This window comes from Coregonus clupeaformis, chromosome 33 (genome assembly GCF_020615455.1).
Source record: "Coregonus clupeaformis isolate EN_2021a chromosome 33, ASM2061545v1, whole genome shotgun sequence".
NCBI classification, from domain to species: Eukaryota; Metazoa; Chordata; class Actinopteri; order Salmoniformes; family Salmonidae; genus Coregonus; species Coregonus clupeaformis.
Genome location: NC_059224.1, coordinates 29,356,044 through 29,371,206, shown reverse-complemented (window position 1 = coordinate 29,371,206; position 15,163 = coordinate 29,356,044). Strand labels below are relative to the sequence as shown.

Below are 15,163 nucleotides of genomic sequence, written 5' to 3'. Positions count from 1 at the left end.
TTAAACTGTCTGTTTTTCCCTTTGTGTTTGTGGGTTCTTGTTCCGTGTTGGTCTATGTTACCTAGGACATTACGAGTCGTTTGTTGTTTTGTTCATTGTCAGTATTTATCACTATAGATAAATAAACATGTTCGTTCATCACGCTGCGCCTTGGTCCTCCTCTCTTAACGACGATCGTGACAGAAGAACCCACCATATAAGGACCAAGCAGCGTGTCCAGGAGCAGGCAGACTGGACATGGGAGGAAGCGCCGGGAAAGGAGATGGAGAGGTTGGCGATGGCCCAGGTGGGCAAATCGTGGTCCTGGGAGGACATGCTCGGGGGCAAAGGGCCATGGGCTAGGATTAAGGCCCTGGCAAGAGAGGAGCAGCGGCGTCAGCAGTGTCATCGTCGGACGGACGAGAGGCAACCCCAAAAATTTTTTAGGGGGGGGCACACGGCATGGGCGGCTGGGCAGCAGGAGGCTGCCACAGGGCGATTTGGAGAGGAGGCCACCGGGTTTGGGGGGCCAGAAGGCAGGTTGGCGGAGCCTGGATGGAGAGCGGAACCAACTTCCCGTACTCAGGCATGGCAGCATGGGACTGGGCAGGTTCCGCGGTATGCGGAGCGGCGTTCTGTGCCACGAGTGGTCCGGCATAGTCCTGTACGTCCTGTGCGAGCACCCCGCACGTGTTGTGCGAAGGTGGGCATGCAGCCAGGACGGAGTGTGCCGGCTCAGCGCTCGTGGCCTCCAGTGCCTCTCCTCGGTCCCGGATATCCTGCGCCAGTGTCACGTGCTGTTATGCCAGTACGGGTACACAGCCCTGTACGTCCTGTGCTGATGCCTCACACAGAGTGTGTGAGGGTAGGCATTCAGCCAGGACGGGTTGTGGCAGCTCTTCACTCCAGGTCTCCTATCCGTCTCCACAGCCCGGCCCGGCCTGTCCCTGCTCACCGCACCAAGCCTACGGTGTGCGTCGCCAGCCCGGTCCGGCCTGTCCCTGCTCCTCGCACCAAGCCTACGGTGTGCGTCGCCAGCCCGGTCCGGACTGTCCCTGCTCCACGCACCAAGCCTACGGTGTGCGTCGCCAGCCCGGTCCGGCCTGTCCCTGCTCCACGCACCAAGCCTACGGTGTGCGTCGCCAGCCCGGTCCGGCCTGTCCCTGCTCCACGCACTGCCTACGGTGTGCGTCGCCAGCCCGGTCCGGCCTGTCCCTGCTCCTCGCACCAAGCCTACGGTGTGCGTCGCCAGCCCGGTCCGGCCTGTTCCTGCCACTCGCACCAAGCCTACGGTGCGCGTCGCCAGCCCGGCCCGGCCTGTTCCTGCCACTGCACCGAGTCTACGGTGCGCGTCGCCAGCCCGGCCCGGCCTGTTCCTGCCACTCGCACCAAGTCTACGGTGCGCGTCACCAGCCCGGCCCGGCCTGTTCCTGCCACTCGCACCAAGCCAGGGGTGCGAGTCGTCAGCCTGGTCCGGCCTGTCCCTGCTCCTCGCACCAAGCCCACGGTGTGCGTCGCCAGCCCGGTCCGGCCTGTTCCTGCCACTCGCACCAAGCCTACAGTGCGCGTCGCCAGCCCGGCCCGGCCTGTTCCTGCCACTCGCACCAAGTCTACGGTGCGCGTCGCCAGCCCGGCCCGGCCTGTTCCTGCCACTCGCACCAAGTCTACGGTGCGCGTCGCCAGCCCGGCCCGGCCTGTTCCTGCCACTCGCACCAAGCCAGGGGTGCGAGTCGTCAGCCTGGTCCGGCCTGTCCCTGCTCCTCGCACCAAGCCTACGGTGTGCGTCGCCAGCCCGGTCCGGCCTGTCCCTGCTCCACGCACCAAGCCTACGGTGTGCGTCGCCAGCCCGGTCCGGCCTGTCCCTGCTCCTCGCACCAAGCCTACGGTGTGGGTCGCCAGCCCGGTCCGGCCTGTTCCTACTCACGCACCAAGCCAGGGGTGCGCATCGTCAGCCCGGTCCGCCGTTCTACTCCACGCACCAAGCCAGGGGTGCGAGTCGTCAGCCCGGTCCGGCCCGTTCCGGCTCCACGCACCAAGCCAGGGGTGCGCGTCGTCAGTCCAGCACAACCCGTGCCTGGGTCACCGGTGCCGAGGAGGAATGCCCACCCAGCCCTCCCCTGTTTTGCTCTGCTTGAGGTGCGGTCGCAGTCCGCGCCTTTGGGGGGGGTACTGTCACACCCTGGTTCTGGGACTCTATATGTTGAGCCAGGTGTGTTCATTCTATGTGTTCTGTTTCTATGTTGGGAGTTCTAGTTTGTTTATTTCTATGTTGGCCTGAGTGACTCCCAATCAGAGGCAACGAGTGTCAGCTGTGGCTGGTTGTCTCTGATTGGGAGCCATATTTAAACTGTCCGTTTTTCCCTTTGTGTTTGTGGGTTCTTGTTCCGTGTTGGTCTATGTTACCTAGGACGTTACGAGTCGTTTGTTGTTTTGTTCATTGTCAGTATTTATCACTATAGATAAATAAACATGTTCGTTCATCACGCTGCGCCTTGGTCCTCCTCTCTTAACGACGATCGTGACAGTTAGTAATTCAGTAATTTTGCTCTGATTTGTCATCCTAAGGGTCCCAGAGATAAACTGTAGCATAGTTTTGTTTGATAAAATCCATTTTTATATTCAAATGTAGGAACTCGGTTCTACTGTTTGAACCCCTGCTGTCTCTGGCTCCACATCCACCCCGCCCAGCCATCTAGATGTGTGAAAGTTAGTGTATAAGCTAATTATCCATCATGCATGACATTCCTGGGAGTGTGTAAACTTACATTTTGTATTTCCATATCATTTTTGTATGTTCTCTATAGTTATGTACTTGAAAATGTATCAATTGACCAATTCGGCACATTTGGGCAGACTTGATACAAAATAGTCCAGTATTGCAACGCTTCACTGGATCAACCTGAAACTTTGCACACACACTGCTGCCATCTAGTGGCCAAAATCTAAATTGTGCCTAAACTGCAATATTATATTGTGGCCTTTCTCTTGCATTTCCAAGATGATGGAACAAAAGAACAAAAAAAAACATGTTTTTTTGTTTGTATTATCATTTACCAGATCTAATGTGTTATATTATCCTACATTAATTTCACATTTCCACAAACATCAAAGTGTTTCCTTTCAAATGGTATCAAGAATATGCATATCCTTGCTTCAGGTCCTGAGCTACAGGCAGTTAGATTTGGGTATGTCATTTTAGGCGAAAATTGAAAAAAAAGGGTGTGATCCTTAAGAGGTTAAAGTGACTATGCATAGATAATAAACAGAGAGTAGCAGCAGCGTAAAAGAGGGGGTGATTAGCTGTTCAGAAGTCTTATGGCTTGGGGGTAGAAGCTGTTAAGAAGCCTTTTGTACCTAGACTTGGCGCTCCGGCAGGGACGGCCTGTTCAATAGGGCGATATGGGCGACGCACTGCCAAACGGGAAAAGGAAGGGATTTTTTTTCTAATCAATTATATCACGGCAACAGTAGTTATCAGTGTTGTAATCTATACGTCTGATCTGCCACAGTGCCACACTGCCACTAAATGTCGAATCAGGCTAAAGTCGTGCTTCAAATGGCTCCACCCCCTTTTGGGGCGATTTCAGTCAGATTGAAAATCGCCCAGAACTTCTGTCATAGACTCCCATGTAAAATCTATTTTTTTTCAAATTTCAGAGCCTTCAATACAATCTCAATGGGTGTCTGTGGGCTTGCACTTACGCGCTTTCGTCATACGTTACGTAACCATGAACGTAACTGAGAAAAGAGTGGATTGTTTGAAAGAAGTTCCTTTTTGTCGGCAAACAAATGAAGATAAATTGGCAACGAAACAATTAGGACCTCCCAGACCAAATTTAATAATTCAACAGGTTTCTACTAAAGGCGGAAAGTCCTACACCGAGGATTTTCCAAAAATTGGTACGAACGAAAAAAGACATTGCCACTCACTCAACTGGATGACGAGGATACAGGCTAGCTGTCCGCCGCCACAACGATGAGGTTAGTGTTGATAATCACAAGTTTACTGGATGTGGATATGGTGTAATAAAGGCAGTTTATTCAGAGGTAAATATATCTGGAATCGCGTTCACGGACCCGTTCGTCAAACTCTTAGGGAGCTATAAATTAAGCCCCATTACTTACCATATCAGATAAGAGAAATTGCTGCAGCTACATATATTTTACATCCTGGCCCTACATAGTTCACTATTTGCATCACTTACCAAAATATTACATGTGGTCATATATGCTTGGAAAGTGGAGATGCCATAGAACGTCAAAAAAGTAAACATTGCTGGAGACACATTGCCGTTTTGGAGAAGACATCGCGTTTGCTAGCGAAGAGATTTGTTGTGGCAAATGAACTTGGGCTGGGAATTGCCAGGAACCTCACGATAAGATATATGCATCAGCATTGCGAGTCTCATGATTCTATACGTATTGCGATTCGATACTGTTATTTTATTGCGCACCATATGTCTGTTGCAGAGGGATCAGAAAGCCATGAGAACGAGTTTTGATCAGTCATGGAAATAAAAGTGCTGAAAACAAATTGGCTCCCAATGTGAAAAGATTGAGAACAAGCTATGAAGGAACAATAATGGTGTTTTGGTGCAGGTACAGCCAACTAGCGCTAAAATATTGCGATATTGTCAATACAGTATATCGTAAAGTATCACTATGTAACTCGATTTCTTTCACCCCAATCCCTCAAATTAACGGTAAATAACTGAATTGTTTGCCCCACATTTAGCTAAGATGATTAGCTAGCCAGCTAAAATGTTTTAGTTAGTTAGCAGTCGCATCTACAATAGTTTACTGTCAATAACATGTCTCCAAAAATGACGTGGTGTCTCCAATTGTGTTGACATTTTACAATTGCAATGCGCATCCATGAGTATCCACTTTCTGTAGCTCAGCTGGTAGAGCATGGTGCTTGTAACGCCAAGGTAGTGGGTTCAATCCCGGGACCACCCATACACAAAAATGTATGCACGCATGACTGTAAGTCGCTTTGGATAAAAGCGTCTGCTAAATGGCATATTATTATTATTATTATTATTATTATTATTATCTGAAGAGAGCCCCGAAACATTGTGTGCAGACATTTTATGCAATAAATGAAGTAGGTTCAATCTAGTAGTTCTGATCTTCTGATTGGTCCTGATGAGTTGGGCGAGGTCCCCTGCAGGCTACTGTCACTGTTGCATTGGCTCTGAGTCGGGTTCTCTGTCTTCAAATGTTCAGCCTAAGAGAGGGGATTTTTGTGTGTGTGTGTGTGTGTGTGTGTGTTTAACAGTGATGATGTGTGTGTGTGTGTGTGTGTTTAACAGTGATGATGTGTGTGTGTGTGTGTTTGTGTGTGTGTGTGTCCTCAGAGCAAGAACTCGTGAGTTGGAAGAACTGAGAGGCCTATGGCGTGGGTGTTGTCCTTGGCCACCTGCTGACAAGGCTGACAAGATAGGACCCTTTTGTCCATTGTTATTGGATAGGAACAGAACTTATAACCAGCTCCTGACCTAAATAGATCTTAGCACAACATTTTACTCAACATATCATATTCCATATTCACTATAACAAATATATTTACTACGACATTAGCAAGAACCGCCACATCCTCAGCCGGCTAATCCAGTGTGTGAAGTTTTGCGGAGTGTTTGAGTTAGCTTTGCGAGGCAAAGATGAAACTGAGGGCTCCACCAACCCTGGTAAGCCAACACTTTTGAGATCAGTCAATAAATGCTTCTGGTATTGACTTATATGCTGCCCCTGTCTTCATGTTGTTGCTGGACATATCTTTTTTTAAATGTGTGTAGGTCACCTAAATCATCAGAAAAATTGCCCCTCCTGAGAATTTTTTCAGGAGCCGCCACTGCGCTCCGGTACCATATGCCGTGCGGTAGCAGAGAGAACAGTGCATGACTAGGGTGGCTGGAGTCTTTGACAATTTTTAGGACCTTCCTCTGACACCGCCTGATATAGAGGTCCTGGGTGGCAGGAAGCTTGGCCCAAGTGATGTACTGGGCCATACGCACTACCCTCTGTAGTGCCTTGAGGTCGGAGGCCGAGCAGTTGCCATACCAGGCATTGATGCAACCAGTCAGGGTGCTCTCGATGGTGCAGCTGTATAACCTTTTGAGGATCTGAGGACCCATGCCAAATCTTTTCAGCCTCCTGAGGGGGAATAGGCTTTGTCGTGCCCTCTTCACAACTGTCTTGGTGTGTTTGGACCATGATAGTTTGTTGGTGATGTGGACACCAAGGAACTTGAAGCTCTCAACCTGCTCCACTACAGCCCCGTCGATGAGAATGGGGGCGTGCTCGGTCCTCTTTTTCCTGTAGTCCACAATCATCTCCTTTGTCTTGATCACGTTGACACTTTATTATGTTGATGTTTCCTTTATTTTAGCAGTTACCTGTAGATGAGAGAGAGGGTAGCTGGTAGCAGGCAGAGACAAACATATAGAGAGGCCTACTATACTTACAGCCAGGAGGATCTGCAGGGAGCTGTGGGCCACCTCCACATACTGGTACTCCAGCAGACAGCCTGCGATGCTGATGTAGCGGTGGTCCTCTGGGGCCCAGGATGGAGGGGGGGTGACCGGGGTCACCCTGCAGCCTGGACCGTTCTCCATCCACCAGGACCGGTGCATAGAGATGTTGAAGGTCATGATCAAGTCACTGTCCTGCTGGCAGAAAGGAGAGAGAGAGAGACCATATTAGAGACACATATTTCCCTCAGATTACAGAGATCCACAAAGAATTCGAAAACAAACCCAATTTTGATAAACTCCCTTATCTACTGGGTGAAATACCACAGTGTGCCATCACAGCAGCAAGATTTGTGACCTGTTGCCACAAGAAAAGGGCAACCAGTGAAGAACAAACATATTTATGTTTATTTCCCCATTTGTATTTTAACTATTTGCACATTGTTACAACACTGTATATATACATAATATTACATTTGAAATGTCTTTATTCTTTTGGAACTTTTGTGAGTGTAATGTTATTGTTAATATTTATTATTTATTTCACTTTCGTTTACTATCTACTTCACTTGCTTTAACAATGTTAACATATGTTTCCCTTGCCAATAAAGCCCTTAAATTGAATTGAGTTGAGAGAGAGAAAGAGAGAGAGAGAGAGAGAGGTGTGGGGGGGCGAAAAAAGTATTTGATCCCCTGCTGATTTTGTACGTTTGCCCGCTGACAAAGACATGATCAGTCTATAATTTTAATGGTAGGTTTATTTCAACAGTGAGAGACAGAATAAGAACAAAAAAATCCAGAAAAACGCATGTCAAAAATGTTATAAATTGATTTGCATTTTAATGAGGGAAATAAGTATTTGACCCCTCTGCAAAACATGACTTAGTACTTGGTGGCAAAACCCTTGTTGGCAATCACAGAGGTCAGACATTTCTTGTAGTTGGCCACCAGGTTTGCACACATCTCAGGAGGGATTTTGTCCCACTCCTCTTTGCAGATCTTCTCCAAGTCATTAAGGTTTCGAGGCTGACATTTGGCAACTCGAACCTTCAGCTCCCTCCACAGATTGTCTATGGGATTAAGGTCTGGAGACTGGCTAGGCCACTCCAGGTCCTTAATGTGCTTCTTCTTGAGCCACTCCTTTGTTGCCTTGGCCGTTTGTTTTGGGTCATTGTCATGCTGGAATACCCATCCACGACCCATTTTCAATGCCCTGGCTGAGGGAAGGAGGTTCTCAACCAAGATGTGACGGTACATGGCCCCGTCCATCGTCCCTTTTGATGCGGTGAAGTTGTCCTGTCCCCTTAGCAGAAAAACACCCCCAAAGCATAATGTTTCCACCTCCATGTTTGACGGTGGGGATGGTGTTCTTGGGGTCATAGGCAGCATTCCTCCTCCTCCAAACACGGCGAGTTGAGTTGATGCCAAAGAGCTCGATTTTGGTCTCATCTGACCACAACACTTTCACCCAGTTCTCCTCTGAATCATTCAGGTGTTCATTGGCAAACTTCAGACGGCCCTGTATATGTGCTTTGTTGAGTAGGGGGACCTTGCGGGCGCTGCAGGATTTCAGTCCTTCACGGCGTAGTGTGTTACCAATTGTTTTCTTGGTGACTATGGTCCCAGCTGCCTTGAGATCATTGACAAGATCCTCCCGTGAAGTTCTGGGCTGATTCCTCACCGTTCTCATGATCATTGCAACTCCACAAGGTGAGATCTTGCATGGAGCCCCAGGCCGAGGGAGATTGACAGTTCTTTTGTGTTTCTTCCATTTGCGAATAATCGCACCAACTGTTGTCACCTTCTCACCAAGCTGCTTGGTGATGGTCTTGTAGCCCATTCCAGCCTTGTGTAGGTCTACAATCTTGTCCCTGACATCCTTGGAGAGCTCTTTGGTCTTGGCCATGGTGGAGAGTTTGGAATCTGATTGATTGATTGCTTCTGTGGACAGGTGTCTTTTATACAGGTAACAAGCTGAGATTAGGAGCACTCGCTTTAAGAGTGTGCTCCTAATCTCAGCTCGTTACCTGTATAAAAGAAACCTGGGAGCCAGAAATCTTTCTGATTGAGAGGGGGTCAAATACTTATTTCCCTCATTAAAATGCAAATCAATTAATAACATTTTTTACATGTGTTTTTCTGGACTTTTTTGTTGTTATTCTGTCTCTCACTGTTCAAATAAACCTACCATTAAAAGTATAGACTGATCATTTCTTTGTCAGTGGGCAAACGTACAAAATCAACAGGGGATCAAATACTTTTTTCCCTCACTGTTGATACTACTGTACTGTAGATCAGGAGTGTGGGGAAAGGGGACAACATTAATATTGAGGTGACATTCATATTGAGCTATTTTTTATAGAAATGATAGATAGTTTAGTAAGTTTTGAGTGTATGTGACTCGTTTTAGGAAACTAGCCGTATGTCGCGCGTCACTACTTCACAGGAGCGCCATTTGGACATAAACTTTGTTTTTAATCAAAATTTGTTTTTTGGCAGAAATGCCTTCTGGAACATGTGAACTTTAATGTGCCTTAATAACAAACGTATATGCCATCTGTAAATACGAATAAATTTGTTAAATTACGAGTCTAGTTGGTTTAGCCATGGAAAAAGACAGCAACCTTCCCGCTAGCCATGATTGGCTGAGATAATGAGTGGGCTAGACATGCCAAGAGGTGAGTTTGGATTGGTCTGGCATGAAGCACGCTTCTGTCTATAATACGAGCTGGTCAGTATGTGTAGGTAATCCTTTCTAACGTGGCTTTTTAAAAAGATATCACGTAGTAGAACTGCATAAGTGTTGCTCTACACTTTCTGGCGGATAGCTAAGGAGATGGAGAAAATTCTGCCGTTTCATTGCAAATATGAACACGAAAAAAGTAGAAAAAGTAGAAAAAAGAAAACACAGAAGGCTCCGGATTACATCTTCAAACTAAGGGAAACCATGGCATCCATGACAGAGAGGGAGAAGCGTCCATCCATGTATGCGGGTAAGAGAGTCTAGCTAGCTACATTTTCAGATATTACACATTTCTAATTTTGTCGGAAAGTTGTTTTCATTTCAAGTTAAAGTGTACTGTTAGCTAGCTAACTTACGTTAGCTGGCTGGCTAGCTAGCTAACGTTACATGTATGATCTGTGTAGTAATATTATTCGTATCTCAGAGCCATTTGCATTGCTAGTTATAGCCTAATGTTAGCTAGCTAACATTCAACCTGTTTGGTTAGCTACCTGCAGATTCATGCAGGGTAGTAATGTTATGAGTTGGGATTATGGTTCTTAGTTTAGCTAGCAAGATACTTGTTTAAACAAAAGACTCCACTATGCAATTAACTATTTCAATAGAATGTTTATGATGTCACTGCGACAACTGTCGATAGATGTAGCTGGTAAATTCACTCTGGCTATCTACTCCGATTTCAGAGTGCTCTCGTCTGAGTGTGCCAGAGCGCAGAATAACTGACGAATTTACAAACGCTCAACACCCGTTGAATATGGCTGGTGTCAGTAAACGTTGGTAAAAAAAAGTGTATTTACATTGTTGCCAGCAGCACAGTTGCAGTCACCAATCCTCTGGATAACATAAAAACACCCTAACCAGCTCTGCTAGGGAGAGTAAAATGGTCAGAGTGAGCTGTTCTCTCATTTGTGTCTGGAAGTAGCTAGCAAGTTAGCCAGTTAGCTTGGGTGCTTGACTGCTGTTGTTAGGTCAGAACGCTTGGATCAACCCTACTTTTCGGCCAGAGCGTCCAGTGTGCGCTCTGAGAGCGAAATGCTCTGAATTTACGAACGGCCAATCTGACAAGCTCTGATATTTGTGACGTTCTGGCTCCGGGACTCTTAGTAGTGAGCCAGGGTTGTCATTTTCATTTGGGTGTAGTTCTATGTGGGATCTAGTTGTTTCATTTCTATGTTTGGTTTTGATGTTGATTTAGTCATATGACTCCCAATCGGAGGTAACGAGTGTCAGCTGTCGGCTCGTTATCTCTGATTGGGAGCCATATTTATACTGTGTGGTTTCACCTTGGTTTTGTGGGTTTTTGTTTCCTTGTTGCTGTTAGTCATTATCAGTATTGAACTTCACTTTCGTCAATTTTGGTTTGTTGTTTTGATCGTGGTTTCTTTATAATAAAGTCTACGATGTTCGCTCAACACGCTGCGTATTGGTCCGTTTCCTCAGACGATCGTGACAGAAAAACCCACCATAAAAGGACCAAGCAGCGCGTCCAGGAGCAAAGGGTCTGGACATGGGAGGAACTGTTGGACGGTAAAGGGTCCTGGACTTGGGAGGAGATCCTGGATGGTATGGATCGCCGACCATGGAACGAGACGGTGGAGAGGCGACGGCGAGAGGAGCAACGGCATCGGCAGGGCCATCGTCGGAAGGATCGGAGGCAACCCCAAAAAAAATTTTTTGGGGGGCACATGGCTTAGCGGCTGGGCAGCAGGAGGCTGCCACAGGGAGAAAAGGAGAGAAGGCTAACGGAGTACGGGAGCCATTGGCGAGTAGAGGGAGGGAAGTGTGTGTGGCACGGCGTGAAAGACTGATGTGTGTTGCCAGTCCGGTCCGGCCCGTTCCTGATCCTCGGTTGAGGCCAGTGGTGTGTGTTCCGGTACGGACCGGCCTGTTCCTACTCCAAGCACCAGGTCCACGGTGTGCTACGCCAGCCCGGCCCGGCCTGTTCCGGCCACTCGCACCAGGGATACGGTGCGCGTCGCCAGCTCAGCCCGGCCTGTTCCTACTCCACGCACCAGGGATACGGTGCGCTTCGCCAGCCCGGCCCGGCCTGTTCCGGCCACTCGCACCGGGGATACGGTGCGCGTCGCCAGCCCAGCCCGGCCTGTTCCTACTCCACGCACCAGGGATACGGTGCGCCGCCAGCCCGGCCCGGCCTGTTCCGGCCTCTCGCACCAGAGATACGGTGCGCGTCGCCAGCCCAGCCCGGCCTGTTCCTGCTCTCCGCACTAGGCCTTATGTGCGTCCCCAGGGTCCAGCATGCCCTGTTGCTGCTCTCCGCACTAGGCCTTATGTGCGTCCCCAGGGCCAAGCATGCCCTGTTGCTGCTTCCCGCACTAGCCCTGAGATGCGTGTCCTCAGCCCGGTACCTCCAGTTCCGGCACCACGCATCAGGCCTACGGTGCGTCCCCAGGGCCAAGCATGCCCTGTTGCTTCTCCCCGCACTAGCCCTGAGATGCGTGTCCTCAGCCCGGTACCTCCAGTTCCGGCACCACGCATCAGGCCTACGGTGCGTCCCCAGGGCCAAGCATGCCCTGTTGCTTCTCCCCGCACTAGCCCTGAGATGCGTGTCCTCAGCCCGGTACCTCCAGTTCCGGCACCACGCACCAGGCCTACGGTGCGCCTCAGACGGCCAGAGTCTGCCGTCTGCCCAACGGGGCCTGAACTGTCCGTCTGCCCAACGCCGTCTGAACTGCCCCGTCTGCCCAACGCCGCCTGAACTGCCCGTCTGCCCAACGGCGCCTGAACTGTCCGTCTGCCCAACGCCGTCTGAACTGCCCGTCTGCCCAACGGCGCCTGAACTGCCCGTCTGCCCAACGCCGTCTGAACTGTCCGTCTGCCCAACGCCGTCTGAACTGCCCGTCTGTACTGAGCCTGCAAAGCCGCCCGTCTGCCATGAGCCTTCAGAGCCGTCCGCCAGACCGGAGCCGCTAGAGCTCTCCGCCAGACAGGATCAGCCAGAGCCTTCCGCCAGACAGGATCAGCCAGAGCCTTCCGCCAGACAGGATCAGCCAGAGCCTTCCGCCAGACCGGATCAGCCAGAGCCTTCCGCCAGACCGGATCAGCCAGAGCCTTCCGTCAGACCGGATCAGCCAGAGCCTTCCGCCAGCCAGGAGCAGCCAGAGCCTTCCGCCAGACGGGATCAGCCAGAGCCTTCCGCCAGCCATGAGCAGCCAGATCCGTCAGCCAGCCATGAGCAGCCAGATCCGTCAGCCAGCCATGAGCAGCCAGATCCGTCAGCCAGCCATGAGCCGTCCAGCCAGGATCCGCCAGAGCCGGCCCAGCCAGGATCCGCCAGAGCCGTCCAGCCAGGATCCGCCAGAGCCAGCCAGCCAGGATCCGCCATTTAGTCAGGTGCTGCCCCTTAGTCCAGTGCTGCCCCTTAGTCCAGTGCTGCCCCTTAGTCCGGTGCTGTCCCTCAGCCTGGTGCTGCCTCTTAGTCCGGTGCTGCCCCCTTAATCCAGGTGGGTTTAAGTGGAGGGTGGTCATTGGGAGGAGGTTAAGAAAGCGGGTAGTAACTATAGTGGGGTGGTGGTCAAGCCCGGAGCCGGAACCGCCTCCGGGGAGCAACACCCACCCAGCCTCCCCTATTGTGGGGTTGTGAGGCGCGGTCGCAGTCCGCGCCTTTAGGGGGGGGTACTGTGACGTTCTGGCTCCGGGACTCTTAGTAGTGAGCCAGGGTTGTCATTTTCATTTGGGTGTAGTTCTATGTGGGATCTAGTTGTTTCATTTCTATGTTTGGTTTTGATGTTGATTTAGTCATATGACTCCCAATCGGAGGTAACGAGTGTCAGCTGTCGGCTCGTTATCTCTGATTGGGAGCCATATTTATACTGTGTGGTTTCACCTTGGTTTTGTGGGTTTTTGTTTCCTTGTTGCTGTTAGTCATTATCAGTATTGAACTTCACTTTCGTCAATTTTGGTTTGTTGTTTTGATCGTGGTTTCTTTATAATAAAGTCTACGATGTTCGCTCAACACGCTGCGTATTGGTCCGTTTCCTCAGACGATCGTGACAATATTACAAACGCCCAGAGCACACTCTGGCACTCCAGATTAAATTTACGAACACACCCGTAGTATAAACCAGCCTTTAGTCTTGAAATCTTTGGTTGTTTAGTACATAGCCTCACATGTGAATCCTTAAAGAGATGGGTGGGGCTAAAGCTTAAAAGGGTGTGAACGATGCTGAATGGGTGTAGACAAAGAAGAGAAGTGATTTTTACAAGTTACAAGTTTATCAACTTTCAAAGCAGAATTAGTTTCCCATTGTTCCTCAACTGTAGTGTATGATATACAATTTTCTAGCTCTGAGTCTCTAATTTTATCCAATGTAAAAAACACCATTTCAAATGTTGCTACGTTAGACTGAATCTAGCTGGTCGGTCACATATCTACAATGGATTTTCTATTGTAGGTGTTCAGCTACTACCAATGCTTTCCCCTGCAATAGTGGAGTCAGTGCAATTATGTGCTCAAGCTTAAGCACGATTACACCTCAGTCAGTCTGGCAGTGATTTAACAACGCAGGTCAAACACCCAGCGCTCCACAATATTCTAATCAAGCTAAAATGTGTTTGTTGGCATGGAACAATGGCTAAAAGGATGAAAAACCTCACCTCTGTAACTTCTCTACGCTACCACTTCCCTACTCTTTAAAAAGGCTGCATTGCCTATAGGAGGTTGAGATTCTAATTTAATTCAATGTGTATTTTACTTTCACGAATGAGCCTATTATGAAATTTGTTTTAAAGAATCATCTATCATTCTAGAGTGGAAAAAGCATTGAGCTAGTGCTGCTTTGGTAATGTTTTCAGTTAAGTTAAAAGCTTCGCTTAACATGTTGCAACACAATTATTTTCCCGGCGTCTCGGAAGGCTATTAATTCTGAGCAGAACAAGACTACACAGAGAGTAAAACTGAGCCAACATGCATTCAGCTTTTGTATGCCATTAATTCTACAATCACGTGACGGAAGAAAGGGTTAGGGTTAGGGTTTTTCTGTGCCATTTCCAGTGCTAGCGATCCAAACGCTGGTGTAGGAAAGTAGTCGTGAAACCCTGGGTCATTTGAGTCATCACCAACTATACAAGCTGAGGATAATTCTAGTGGGTACTGAGCGAGAAGTGTGCATGCACACATCCTAAAGCTATAACAAATGAAGAGGGAATAAAACATTCACAAAATCCATCTCAGAAATGGTACATCTAGCTCCCTAACCTCTACCCTGTTCTCACACCTACGAACCCATGACTGAATATATTCGATGCACACATTATCAGCCTGTGCTAAACTCTCCCTAAAGACCTGCATTTTGACATTTCAACTCACATTTAAGAGCACTGCTTAAATCAGACAAGTGTGCCTTCCAGCCCTAGATGTCCTATTGCCCGCTCTGCAGTGTATCGGATATTTTAGCATAAAACTTTGGTTATTGGCATTGAGACAAACATTCCGTCTCACTTACAAAGCCAAGTAACACCACCCAATTTACTTTCTTCCTACCAACACTTGTCAACCAGCTCCCACTTTTCTTTTCTCCTGCAGAATAGAATGAGTCATCTGGGGGATTGGTGTCAGTGGCATTATTGCCTGTTGTTTAAAGGCCATATCAAGATCTATCACTCCTCTGCCTCAAGAAATGGTGCCAGTGTTTGTCCACAGCAGGATGTGGGTGTTGTGATAAACTGCTTTTAATTCATCTTGAAATACACATCAGGGGGAGACGTTTTGCTGGAGCCTTGCCAAACAACACACCCACAGCATCTTTTTTATCTGCTTGTTTGTCTCATTGAGGAGTGGGTATTGATACAACAGGCTCTCTAATACAATCAGACACTCAAGGCCGTATCCAGTAGGTCTAGTGCCAGACTGCTCAACTATTTCAGATTGTAATTACATAACAATCCACATAGTGGACTAACAAATACATGAAATACATTAAAGAAATGTGAAAACGCTTGTAACTTGCTG

The 15,163-nt window shown here is 48.6% G+C and overlaps 1 protein-coding gene across 3 annotated transcripts in view; it reads right to left on the bottom strand.

Moving 5' to 3' along the window:
• nkain2 (sodium/potassium transporting ATPase interacting 2) overlaps window positions 1-15,163 on the bottom strand; it is a 159,930-nt gene that overhangs the window by 38,331 nt on the left and 106,436 nt on the right. For 2 of the 3 annotated variants that reach the window (XM_041860657.1, XM_041860659.1), the window contains exon 4: window positions 6,447-6,650. In XM_041860657.1, the coding sequence (XP_041716591.1) occupies window positions 6,447-6,650 (204 nt within the window). The remainder of the gene's footprint in view (window positions 1-6,446; window positions 6,651-15,163) is intronic. The other variant, XM_041860658.1, reaches the window with a different exon arrangement.